Raw genomic sequence first — 13,813 nt, forward strand, 5'->3', positions numbered from 1 at the left:
GGGCATGCTCAGTGCCTGGACCACCTTGTGACCGCCATCTTGAGCTCCACGATGCAAGAAAACTGAGACAGGGCCGTTGAAGCATAAAAGAAACCAGGCCAAAGACCGTTGAGATAAATAAGGCCGTTCCACTTGCATCCATCACCAACACAACCTTGTTGGAGACAGGACTTGGAGAGCCCACAAAACCAGATTTGGAAAGGGGCTTTAGCCACCAGTGCTTTCAAAAACTGGTCATTAATACACTTTCATTGAGTCATCCTCTCGATCTCAGTGAGAACAATCCAAAACCAGACCAAGTTTACAGCCCTGACAGTTATCCTTCTGGACCCAGGGTAGGCAGTGGGAATCCACATGCACATTATGTAGTCCACTAAGTATACCCCAATGAAACCACTGGGTTGCCCCATGGTAGGAGCTGGAGGTGAACAGCTTTATATTGCTTACTCCTATAGCGTAGCTCTGGGACGCGGGTGGTGCTGTGGGTTAAACCACAGAACCTAGGACTTGCCGATCAGAAGGTCAGCGGTTCGAATCCCCGCGACGGGGTGAGCTCCCGTTGCTCGGTCCCTGCTCTGATGAAATTTATTTTGAAGGCTGGCATAGAAGTGCCTTAAGTAAAAGAGTGTCCTATCCCGAACGATCCTTCTTTGAAAAGTGGATGTATTGTGTCTATTCACCTTTTTCTCTCCCATGCCCTCCAACATTTCTCCGATGAAAACAGGCACGTCTTAAGGAAAAGCGGGAGGGACACGGGTGGCGCTGTGGGTTAAACCACAGAGCCTAGGACTTGCCGATCAGAAGGTCAGCGGTTCGAATCCCCGTGATGGGGTGAGCTCCCGTTGCTCGGTCCCTGCTCCTGCCAACCTAGCAGCTTGAAAGCATGTCAAAGTGCAAGTAGATAAATAGGTACCGCTCCGGCGGGAAGGTAAATGGTGTTTCCATGTGCTGCTCTGGTTCGCCAGAAGCGGCTTAGTCATGCTGGCCACATGACCCGGAAGCTGTACACCGGCTCCCTCGGCCAATAAAGCAAGATGAGAGCCACAACCCCAGAGTCGGCCACGACTGGACCTAATGGTCAGGGGTCCCTTTACCTTTATAGCATAGCTATTGTTGGGGGTGGGGGAAGCATTTGAAGACATTCATGTTGGAAGCATCTCAATGAAGCTCAATCTTCACGCTGTTTTTATACAAAAAAATTTAATAAATATTTTTCAAGATTTATTGCCAGGAATAAACACATCAGAGATGTATTTTCATGTCCGTGTAACACTAAAATTACCATACAAGATATCCTCATGATCCCGGTGGTTTACCCAGCGAGATTACTCAGTTTTAAGCCTTTTTGTTGTCTTTTTTTGCAATTTTGATTTTTTGATCTTCCAACTTTTTGTAATAGCACTTTGATTTCCTCACTCCTTAAGGCGGGCAGTGTAATCTATGGCAAATCTACACAGTGATCTTAACTGGACACTCTACTGTTCAAGTATTCAACAACTAGCTTATCGGAATACTTTCTACACGCAGTAGATTACAAAGAAAAGAAGTTTTTTTTAAAAGCCTACAAGTGGTTCGGCACCACCTATCTGTGCTGGTGGGTGGGGGTGGGAGAAATCAAGAGTTTACAAAATAAGATTTCGGTGTTTCCAACTCCACACGCTAATTCGATATTTTTTTCTCTTTAATTACATGCAACCGGTCACACGTTCATCTACAGAAGGTTATCGCTCAGCTGTGTTCCCTTAAACTGCTTCGCGGCAGAGGATCTGCCTGCCCTCCTCTTTTCCCCTCCCTCCTCCCCCATGCCCCAACTTCTAAAGCAGCCAGGAAGGGGGGGGGGAATTAAAATAAAATTCTAATCTAATTCTAAACTGCCTCAGCTGGTACTTAAACAAATATTCTTAAAGTGATACTATCAAAGGTGTTCTCAAAGAATAAAGACAAAACGCGCACTCAACATCGTACAGAAAGCCTGTTTCAAGGCCCCCAAAGCCTTCTCTATCCTTTAAAAACAAACTGATTTTCAGAACACCTTAAATTTTGGCATGTAGGCAAACATGTAACAAAGGGGTGGGGGGTAGAATAAAAAGATTTTTAAAAAGATAAAGAAGCCATAAGCTTACAAATGCTATGGGGGGAAAAAAACACCTTCAACTCTAAACACATACATATAAATAAAAAAAAAGGAATGATATTTAAGGCTCTTGATTATTAAGTTAATAAATCAAATATACACAGTGATTAATAAAAAAAGGAATTATTTACATAACTATACAAACTTCTACTTTTGACACATTTCCTCTCAATTCTTCATTTTTTTTACCAGCAACTGCTGACAAGAAGTCCCCCCCCCAATCCCTCCCTACCTGCCCTCCCCACAAAAAAATACAATTAAAAAAAATAAATAATAAACTTTTTAACTTTTTTTTCTCGATAGTTGCTGTGGTTCCGAGCTGCAAAGGCACTTTCAAATACAGAACTAGTTGTACGTCATCATAAAACCAATATACAAAAGAACTCTAATTTCAATAAATAAATAAAATTTATCTCCTTCCCTCCCCACAGGGACTGTATAAATTGTGACATCGAGAGAGAGAGAGAGAGAGAGAGAGAGAGAGAGAGAGAGAGAGGGAAGGAAGGAAGGAAGGAAGGAAGGAAGGAAGGAAGGAAGGAAGGAAGGAAGGAATTCTTTGCTAGGGGAGGGAAGGCTAAATAATAAAAGGCTACATGATACCTTGATGAAACTTGCCAGGAGATGCATCAGCGGCGGCTGAATTGACGGGGGGGGGGGGGGGGGCACTTTCGACTAGTTTTGCATAGATGTGGAATGCAGCGCTTGGTATTCCAGCCAACCACAGCAACTATCACTGCCAGTGTAAGCCAGCTTGTCAAAACTTAAATTAACACAGGGATTCTAAGCAAATAATAGCCTTAGACTCAAAATATTACACAACCGCTTTGAGAACTACAAGCTCCGAGTTGACTCCAACTGGTAAGTATGGATTAGGAGGCAGCGCCCGGCTGCCTGCTATACAATGTACTCCATGCGGTTCAAGCTCTGCGCGCTTTCCAAGTCCCGGTTGTCCTGCTTGTTTGTCCAGTTCGGGTGCTTTGCGGGCGTGCCGTTGGGGGGCTTTTCGTCTCTGTCGACCAGCGTGTAGGTCGCCTGCTTGGCGAAGCGGCTCTTTTGCTGGTGCTTGTCGATGTCGTCTTCCTCCACCTCGGAGTTGTGTGTCCTTATTTTGGCAATCTTGGAGTTCTTGTTCTCGTAGTCCTTGATGGGGATGGCGTTGGCGCCGTGCTTCTCGATGGGGTTCTTGATCTGGTTCAGCTGCTCCCGGACGTTGTTGGTGGTGTTGTCGTCCGACGGCGTGTGCGTGTGCGCGCTCTGCTTCCGGCGCTTGCGGATGCACCAGTAGAAGGCCGTGACCAGACAGCAGATCCAAGCCACGGTCAGAACGGAGCTCAGCAATGGGACCAAGAAATCTGGAAGGCAAGAAGAGTTTGGATTTGATATCCCCCTTTATCACTACCCAAAGAAGTCTCAAAGCGGCTCACATTCTCCTTTCCCTTCCTCCCCCACAACAAACACTGAGGTGAGTGGGGCTGAGAGACTTCAAAGAAGTGTGACTAGCCCAAGGTCACCCAGCAGCTGCATGTGGAGGAGCGAGGAAGCGAACCTGGTTCACCAGATTACGAGTCTACCACTCTTAACCACACTGGCAAGGGTGACTCTCGTCAACAAACCCACCATCACTACTCAGCTCAGATAGCTCAGTGGTAGGGACGCGGGTGGTGCTGTGGGTTAAACCACAGAGCCTAGGACTTGCCGATCAGAAGGTCGGAGGTTCGAATCCCCACAACGGGGTGAGCTCCCATTGCTCGCTCCCTGCTTCTGCCAACCTAGCAGTTCGAAAGCACATCAAAGTGCAAGTAGATAAATAGGTACCGCTCTGGCGGGAAGGTAAACGGCGTTTCCGTGCACTGCTCTGGTTCGCCAGAAGCGGCTTAGTCATGCTGGCCACATGACCCGGAAGCTGTTTGCGGACAAACGCTGGATCCTCGGCCTATGGAGCGAGATGAACACCGCAACCCCAGAGTCTGTCACAACTGGACCTAATGGTCAGGGGTCCTTTTACCTTTAGGGCATCTGCTTTGCATGCAGAAGGTCCAGATAATGATGATGATAATAATAATAATAATAATAATAATAAAGGTTAAAAAAGGTAAAGGACCACAGATGGTTACATCCAGTCAATGGCAACTATGTTGTTGCGGTGCTCATGTCGCTTTCAGGCGGAGGGAGCCGGCGTTTGTCCACAGACAGCTTTCCAGGTCATGTGGCCAGCAGGACTAAACCGCTTCTGGCGCCAGAAAACACCGTGACAGAAATAAGAGCACACGTTTACCTTCCCGTCAGCAGTATCTGTTTATCTACTTGCACTGGTGTGCTTTTGAACTGCTAGATTGGTAGGAACTGGGACACAGCAATGGGAAGTCATTCCCATTGCAGGGATTCGAACCGCCAACCTTCTGATCAGCAAGCCCAAGAGGCTCGGTGGTTTAGACCACAGTGCCACCCACATCCCTACAACAACAACAATAATAATATTTTACCTAATAGTATTTATATGCTGCCCATCTGACTGGGTTGCTCCAGTTACTCTGGGCGGCTCCAACAGAACCATATAGCACTGGTTCTGGAAGACCTACATTGGCTCCCAGTAAGTTTCGGAGCATAATTCAAAGTGTTGGTGTTGAGCTTTAAAGCCCTAAATGTCCTCTGTCCATATACCTGAAGGAGAATCTCCACCCCCATCATTCAGCCTGGATGCTGAGATCCAGCACTGAGGGCCTTCTGGTGGGTTCCTGCTTGCGAGAAGCGAAGCTACTGGGAGCCAGGCAGAGGGCCTTCTTGGCAGTGGCACCCGCCCTGTGGAACGCCCTCCCAACAGATGTCAAGGAAATCAGTAACTATGTAACCTTTAGAAGACATCTGAAGGCAGCCCTGTATAGGGAAGCTTTTTAATGTTTATGGTTCTTGTTTTAAAAACACAATAAAGCATCAAATGTCCGTTCAAGGCATTCGTTAAAGCTCAAATCAGCACTATCCTGTATTTGGAGCTTGTGTCTAACAATGAATAAAAGTAATTTTAGGGCAAACTTGAGATATGTTAGAATTTGTGCCGAAAAGCAAACTTGCATAAGAATAAGCCCTGCCGGGAAGTCTGGAAACAGGCTATGAGTGAAACGGCTTCCTATCCACTTGCAATTTCCATTCTTACTGCCAGCCCTCAACCAATGCATGAGAAAATGCAGTCCCCTCTTTTAAAAAAAATTACCTGTTTTGCTTTTAATTGGTCGCCTCTGTACCCGGACTTCTGCAACCGCTGCGATAAGCGTGCTATTCCCATCACGCTTGCTCACCAGATCAATAATTTTGTCTGTTATTTCTTTTATCGGGTTCTCTTCCTCCTGGATATCTTCGGCAGACTACGTGAAAGAATAAGATTGTGTATTAGAGACAACATGAAGAAGAATCTCTAACCCAATGCTCACAAGAGGACCAAACAAACATGGAGACTCTGGTCTAACATCAAAATATGGGGAACACTGGCTTCTATAAGTACAGGACATGCATCAAGTTATTACCAAGTGCCAATGTCAATCCAGTGAATTGTGCAGAATGCCAACCCTTTCAAAACATCCTTTGGGAGGGAGGCTAGACTCTAGAACCCTCCAATATGCTTGTTTGCGGATTAAGATCAGCATTGGCTCTCTTGTCCTTGGTGCTATCTTGGAAGATTTGATGAGTGAGCACAAGACAGGATCTTCTTTGTGGTGGTGATATGATCCCAGAATAATCCCCCCCTCCCCCAGGTTCTGGTGGTACATTCATTTTGATGGCTGAGGACCACAATACCGTCTCTTTCCATATGAACCTTCCCTGACATCATCTTCTGAGGCCCTTCTTTGTGCGCTTCCTCCATGGGGGGTCCAGAGGGTGGCAGCACGAGAACAGGGCCTTTTTTGTAGTGGCTCCCCATTTGTGGAATGCTTTCTTCAGGGAGGTTTGCCTGGTGCCTTCATTATACACCTTTAGGCGGCAGGCAAAAACATTCCTCTTTATCCAGACTTTCGGCTGATTGACATCAAATACGCTTTTAAAATGTTTTGGGAAGGGGGGGCAGATTATTGGGTTGTCCTTGGTTTGTGTGTGTGTGTGTGTTTTTATACTGTGATTTTATGTTGTGAACCGCCTTAGACCTGCAGGTATAGGGCGGTACACAAATTTAACCAATAATAACAATTCACTTCCACAATCTTCCAAATGTGTTAACATCCAAGATTCACTGTTGCTCATTTTAATGCACAACACCTTGCTGCCACTAGATTACATGTTGGTTGTATTTTGTCATGGCTTTCAGAACCTGAATTGTTGCATTTGCCGTTTTATTGTTTATATCACATGTATTTATGTCTATGGGCAATATCCAATTAGATCGTAGTTAAACAGAGAACCCACTCTTTCCCACTGAGACAGAGAAATGCGTCTCAATGTTTAGAGAGATAAGTCAGGCATGCCAACCATCAGACTTACAATCGCAACATGGATTTCATCGTGTGCCAATTGCGACGGTTCACACGTGATGTAGATGGAGTATTCCACGGACACGTTCTTCAAGATACTTAGATTCCTCAGCTCGTTACAGATATGCTCAGTTGTAAGGCCCTGTGGGAAAAGAACAAACACGGAACATGAGTACTTTTGACAGAAGAGGACATATGGCAATAACATAAATCAATGACACTTCTCTTGTTGCCATTTGCGCCTAGCTACAGAGAACGTTGCCTCTCAGGTCAAGAGTGGGGAACCTGTGGTCAACCTAAAGCCTCATCCGTCCCAGGCAACGTGGCCAATGGTCAGCGATGATGAGAGTTGGGCCCCTCCAAAGGTTGTTCAACTACAAAGTTCCCCATCCCTTTTCTACATTATAACAGAAGCCATAATATCCACAATTGCCAGTTGGGTCACTGGCAAGGAATAAAGGTCATTGCCCAGAGAAGGTCCATTTCTCAGTGGTAGAACACATGTTTTGCATTTAGAAGGTCCCTGGTTCAGTTCCTAGCATTCCCAGGTAGAGGCACGCCCCCCCCCCCAATTTAAAATCCTGGAGATCTGCTGACAGTGACTCTGTATATGGCGTCGTCCAAGTGTGGACTCCATAGGGAACTTCAGACAGATCTCAACTCCCTGATGAGTACACCTGGATGGGACATGTTTTTAGCATTCATACTTTTCTAAACGCACTCCTTTATAACATGTCAAATGTGAGGTAGCCCCCGGTAGATAGTTAGGCTTGGTTTTGGGAAATGGCCTCGGCCCAGTATACCTGAAGCGGCGTCTCCACTCCCATCGTTCTGCCGGGACGCTGAGGTCGAGCGCCAAGGGCCTTCTGGCAGTTCCCTCATTGCAAGAAGCAAAGCTACAGGGAACCAGGCAGAGGGCCTTCTCGGTAGTGGCGCCCACCTTGTGGAATGCTCTCCCATCAGATGTCAAAGAGATAAACAACTACCTGACATTCAGAAGACATCTGAAGGCAGCCCTGTTCAGGGAAGTTTTTAATGTATGACATCTTAGTGTATTTTTTGTCTTTGTGGAAGCCGCCCAGAGTGGCTGGGGAAACCCAGCCAGATGGGCGGGGTATTATTATTATTATTATTATAATTAATATTATTAATTATTATTAATCCCTTGCTTTATAAATGCCCCATTAGATTAAGGTCTGGTTAACTACAATAACAAATCCCCCCCCTTTTTTGTAATGTAAACAATATCTTGGTTCTGTGGCTGGGGAGGCCCAGCCAGATGGGTGGGGTATAAATAAATTATTATTATTATTATTATTATTATTATTATTATTATTATTATTATTCTGTTTTGTTTTTCACACAGGTACTATTTCTCATTTCTTCGGGTCTCCCTCTGTGCACTTGTACTTTTTATTTTTCAATAAAGGATATAAAATTTAAAAAGTTCAATCCCTTGCTCAACCGAGTTGCTGTGAGCAAATCAAGCTCCTTGGGCCAAAGGATGGATGCCAGAATACAGCAAGACATACAGGTAGCCTAGAGAAATGGGAGGGAAGGGTGTGCTACAGTAGTTTGTGTGGTAGATGGCTTTTTTAAACCTCAGGGGCGAGGGAACTTCAGGGCTGAATGAGGCCCATCAAGGCCTTGAGACTTCCCCCAGGCTGCATATCCTATACTGGCCTCATTCCACACTCTCCTCAGGTGCTTTTGCCCGACTGAAATCTATCACTGATCTACGGCGGTGCCTCTTGCTCGCCTGGGTTTAGAGCGAGAGTGGCCTTCCAACTTTCCCGTGGTTCGAATGTAAACTTGATGTCCAAAGCTAAGAGTCACATCTGCTGCTGCTCCCACTTTTCTACCTCTGGTCCTCCCCATGGAGCATCCTAGAAGGTTGTATATAGGTTGTATTTCCTTGACATCTGACTACCGAGAAGGCCCTCTGCCTGGTTCCCTGTAACCTCATTACTCGCAGGGAAGGAACTGCCAGAAGGCCCTTGGAGCTGGACCCAGGTGTCTAGGCTGAACGATGGGGGTGGAGACACTCCTTCAGGTATACTTGGCCAAGGCCACTTAGGGCTTTAAAGGTCAGCACCAACACTTTGAATTGTGCTTGGAAATGTAATGGGAGCCAATGTAAGTGTTTCAGGACCGGTGCTATATGGTCCCGGCGGCCACTCCAAGTCACCAGACTAGTTGCTGCATTCTGGATTAGTTGTAGTTTCTGGGTCACCTTCAAAGGTAGCCCCATGTAGAGCGCATGACAGTAGTCCAAGCGGGAGATAAGCAGAGCATGCACCACTCTGGCGACAGTCCGCGGGCAGGTAGGGTCTCAGCCTGCGTACCAGAAGGAGCTGGTAGACAGCCGCCCTCTCAGTTTATACTTTGGAATTGCTTGCAAAGGCATTTGTGTAGCTGCTCGTTTCGAGACCAACTTACTGGAGTCATCATCTTTTTATTGAAGGTGAAAGTGATGTTGGCACAGTTGTCCTGATAGTAAGCATCGGAGTTGCATGTGCTTTTCACGGGCTGCTGATTGGAAGGCCAGCATTCGCCTATGTTGTCGCAGGGGCCTACGAAGCAGTGGTCCTCTTTGACAGGGTGGCAGGTATGGCCTGTGGGACACTCGCTGTGACCTTTGGCGCTTATCAAGCAAGGCTTTGGACCACACCAGACCTAGAACGGAAAAGACCATTCAGTTGGCAGCCGGACACTTGGAACGCATGGAAAAGGAGGCAGGCCGAGGCAGCCAGGAGTCCCAGGACAGTACCTTAGAGCATGTGACTTTTCCGTTCACACACTGACAGCTATTACACTCGTCGTCCCATTTAGTTCCATCTGGAATAATGTGCCCACTGCCAATGCAAGGCCTTCCTGAAACTGAGAGGGAAAGTGGTTTAGGGATTGACTCACAGAGATGCCTTAGACAACATTTTATGAATTATGAGATACTTTAAGTAAAGGAACCCGAGTATTGGGTTTGATTTTTTTTAACAGATCTGTACATATGTAGAATTTTTTCCAACAAGCTGCTTTTTTTGGTATTTCTATTATTATTATTATTATTTATTATTTATTATTTTATTTTGACAACGTAATAATCTTTTATTATTAAATAAAAATGTGCACCCCGCCACCAAGACCATTCCATCGTAACTATCCAACCTCCCAAAATTTCAATGCCTCTTGCGATGGTTTGACCCCTTTCCGTTTTAACAGTACAAATTCTGCAAACATATCTCCTCAAAATCATTTCTCCTGCATGTTCCCCATTTTACCTTAATAGCACGTTAATTTACCATTAATAGCTATATCCCACACCTCTTTATACCACTCTTCCATTTTATATTCTGCTTCCCCTTCTACTTCCTAGCTATAACTCGCACAGCTGTCAATAAATTTGCGAGCAAGTCCTTGAAAGCCAGTGTACCTTCCACCCCATCATAAATTAATAACAATGCTATCGCTGGACTTTTGGTCAGCTTGAACCCAGTGATTTCTGTTATCTCCTTAAACACCCTTTGCCAGAATTTTTTTTATATATTTACACCCCCACCACATGTGAACGTAAGTCCCGGTTTCCTGGCATCCCCTCCAACATAACACTGAATTCTCCGTCTTAGGGGTGGTCCTCCAAATAATATTGGGACTCCAAAATCCCATCAGCACCAACGTTCAGGATGGGTGATGGTCACGGATGAAGGGAGTTGTGGTCCACCAAACATCTGGAGGGCCACAGGCTCCCCACCCCAGCTTTCGCTCCAGTACTTTAGCAATGCTTCCCTCCTCCCTCTTCCCATTCCTTCTCCTCCCTGTTCAATCGCGAACACACAGATAGACATTCTGGAATTCTTTGCTCATCCATATTAACTACTGGGAAGGGAAGGAGGCTTTGTTTTACTTTACAAGCGACGAACTACTATATACTGTATTTTTTGCTCTATAAGACTCACTTTTTCCCTCCTAAAAAGTAAGGGAAAATGTGTGTGCGTCTTATGGAGCGAATGCAGGTTGCGCAGCTATCCCAGAAGCCAGAACAGCAAGAGGGATTGCTGCTTTCACTGCGCAGTGATCCCTCTTGCTGTTCTGGCTTCAGAGATTCAGAATATTTTTTTTTTTTGTTTTCCTCCTCCAAAAACTAGGTGAGACTTATGGTGTGGTCCTTCCTTATAGAGGGAAGGAAAAATACAGTATATATCCAATACCTTCTTGGCATCTGGGGCCAATGCGGCCGGCAGGGCAGATACAACGGTACCCGTTGATTTCATCAACACATGTTGCTCCAAAAGCGCAGGGCGAGGACTGGCATTCGTTGATATCTGGTAAGGCAGAGGGCGGAAAGAAGATTAGTAGGAATAACAATGGTGTAATTAATTAATATGAGCTGCATAGATCAACCACCCACCCACCTGAATGAAGAGTTGTAAAGCTGCGAACCTTGCTCAAAATTCTAAGGAAGATTTTAAAGGAAAATCAGGACAGCAGTTACTTAATAGTTTTCAGCAAAGCTCATATGCTAACCTACAAAGCTGCATTTTACAGTACCAGGGCTAGCTCTCTGGGGTTTCTTGCCAAGAATCTTCTGTCTTGGCTAGAGTCAAGTGCGCATTTTGCACATTTGCTACCAAGTGAAGATGCCCCGGCACCTGACATTTCCACCATCTGGAGGTGCATGCCAGAGGATCCTCAAATGTTGACTTTTTCCACACACTAGCAACACGTCCTGTAGAATTCCACCAGTTATATTTTATCTGCGCAACCGGAATGAATTTCAGGAACCAAAAGGCTTTTTCTGTGCAGCCAGAGCAGGAACAGCAAACAACGTTAGTTGCTTGTTGTTGCTTGTCTTTGCCTACCCGCTTCCCACTGACCTGCTCATAGGTTGTGAAGAATATTCCTATGTTATAAATGGTCACCATTCAGAAAAAGAGGCAGGAATAGGCCAATATATATGTAGACTGTCCCTGGATCAGGTGAGAACTTAAAGAAGTTCTCAAGGTTCTTAATCTAGCTCAGTGTTTCTCAACCTGTGGGTCCCCAGATGTTGTTGGACTACAACTCCCATCATGCCTAGCCAGCATGAACAGTGGTCAGGGATGATGGGAATTGTAGTCCAACAACATCTGGGGACCCACAGGTTGAGAACTGCTGAAGGTTGTCATCTGAACTAGCCAGATGTGTAACTGATCAATCAATCACAGCCAGTCCATCATTTGAAAAATAAGACTTTAGAGCCCCCAAAATGGCAACCAGGCATTTCACTTTGGCGACTGCAACCTTGGTTTTAAGGAGCTATTTGGAGCCTAGCTTATATATCTGAGTTTCTAACACTGCTAGAGAAGCTAAGGGGGTTGATTCCAGGACCTGGGACCTGCCAGCCATTTTCTCCCCTCAACAAAAATGTCCTTCCAACATGGCCTCCATGTCCAATTTGCATTATTGGCATAAACTATTTCTTGTTTTCTTGTTGCACTTCTTTTCAAATCCTGAGCTGGCCTCTTGCTTTTAACACGTACACAACCTCTAGTTCTGCAGGCAAAAAAACACCTCTGCTACTAATTTAGGAAACATTTTTTATTGGGCAGAATTCCTCATCACAGGAGCTCTCAAAGGGCCCAGTCTAAGGAGAGCTTTGAAGCCCCATGAAATGCACTGACAGGGGTCAGCAAACTTTTTCACTGTCCCTCAGACCTTGTGGGGAGCTGGACTATATTTTTTTTTTGGGGGGGGGAATAAAAAATGAATGAATGAATGAATTCCTATGCCCACAAATAACCCAGAGATGCATTTTAAAGAAAAGGGCACATTCTACTCATGTAAAAACACGCTGATTCCCAGACTGTTCATGGGCCGGATTTAGAAGGTGATTGGGCTGGATCCAGCCCCCAGGCCTTAGTTTGCCTACCCATGCTCTTCTTGACACTTGAAGTTTCCAATTCACAGATTGCTAGCGGTCACCAGAACCCACGGGACTCTGGGCAAGTTAGAACCAACTTACTCTACTGTTTTTCAGGAGACTTTTAGCACGACTCATTTTCTCCTGCAAACAGGGGCACAGATCTCTCAGGGACATTATATTTGATTAAAAGAACTGCCACTGGAGTCTCTTGCCAAGCGACACAGAAAGCGCCATATGTGCAAACCGCAATTTAGCAAAAACAACAACATATATTGCACCTCCTGTTCTAATGCAACTTTAGGCCAAAGTTAAGAGCTGAAGGATTGCTAACACATACTTATCCTGCAGTCGGGACCTGCAAACCCTGGAGCGCATTCGCAGCGGTACCAGTTGTCTCCATCCACACACGTCCCACTATTATAGCTGTTTGGGGAGAACGAGAAAGAACTTTGCTTAGCCGACACTTTCTCACTTTCACAAATGCATGTTCTTTAAGCCCTTTAGCAAAAAGCAGCTTACACAATTGTAACTTAAGCAACACCGGCCCGTTTTGAGTTTAAAGTAGGAGAGAATACTGTTGCACAAATGGGACTTGCGACAAAATGTTGCAGCACGGACTGCTTCTGTATTTAAGCTTCTGGCCACTCCAGTCCTTTCCTTCCACCTAGTTCCCCTAGCCAAGAGGTCCCCTATTCTGGGTTCAATGAAAATGATCAGTGTCCACTGGGGATGTTTATGGGGTGCTGGGGGTGGGAGTAGACACACTGAGGCCAAATTGCAGCTCCATTAAAACCATGGATTCCCCCACTTATTTCTATGGGCAGCCTTCAACTTCCATCCTTTAGATCAGTGTTCCCCAACCTTGGGCCTCCAGCTGTTTTTGGACTACAATTCCTATCATCCTTGACCACTGGTCTTGCTAGCGAGGGGTGATGGGAGTTGTAGTCCAAAAACAGCTGGAGGCCCAAGGTTGGGGAACACTGCTTTAGATCATTTAAAAGCAGCTTTTAAAGAGTTCTTATCGCAGCTAAATGGAAGAGTAATGAAATTCCCTCTATACAAGACTGGATCCAAAAGCTGACAGAATATGCTGAATTAGACGGTTTATCAGGGTGGACATATACAAATAAAAGTGGAATACATTCCCAGGCCCATCTGCTTACCAAGGATGCGGACTGCAATCGTTGGTATCTGTAAAGAGGTAAGAGACAAAGATGCACAATTAGCACTCTGGATTTCTACAGGCAGTGCTTTTTTTTCTTAAGATAAATTAAGTTTAGAGGAACTCTCATTTTCCTACTCGTATTGAAATACTGCCCCTCA

At 45.4% G+C, this 13,813-nt stretch overlaps 1 protein-coding gene across 1 annotated transcript in view; it reads right to left on the minus strand.

Annotated features, from left to right (window-relative positions):
- Positions 1-1,183: 1,183 nt before the first annotated feature.
- The window catches only part of JAG1 (jagged canonical Notch ligand 1), a 69,329-nt gene continuing 56,699 nt past the window's right edge, over positions 1,184-13,813 (minus strand). Inside the window, exons 19-26 of the mRNA XM_083730040.1 lie at positions 13,654-13,681; positions 12,828-12,913; positions 10,797-10,910; positions 9,362-9,471; positions 9,031-9,267; positions 6,602-6,733; positions 5,343-5,493; positions 1,184-3,486 (exon numbers count right to left, since the gene is read on the minus strand). Of these exons, the coding sequence (XP_083586166.1) occupies positions 3,029-3,486; positions 5,343-5,493; positions 6,602-6,733; positions 9,031-9,267; positions 9,362-9,471; positions 10,797-10,910; positions 12,828-12,913; positions 13,654-13,681 (1,316 nt within the window). The 3' untranslated portion in view covers positions 1,184-3,028. The remainder of the gene's footprint in view (positions 3,487-5,342; positions 5,494-6,601; positions 6,734-9,030; positions 9,268-9,361; positions 9,472-10,796; positions 10,911-12,827; positions 12,914-13,653; positions 13,682-13,813) is intronic.

This window comes from Podarcis gaigeae (assembly GCF_964106915.1).
Source record: "Podarcis gaigeae genome assembly, chromosome: 3".
Taxonomy (NCBI): Eukaryota; Metazoa; Chordata; class Lepidosauria; order Squamata; family Lacertidae; genus Podarcis; species Podarcis gaigeae.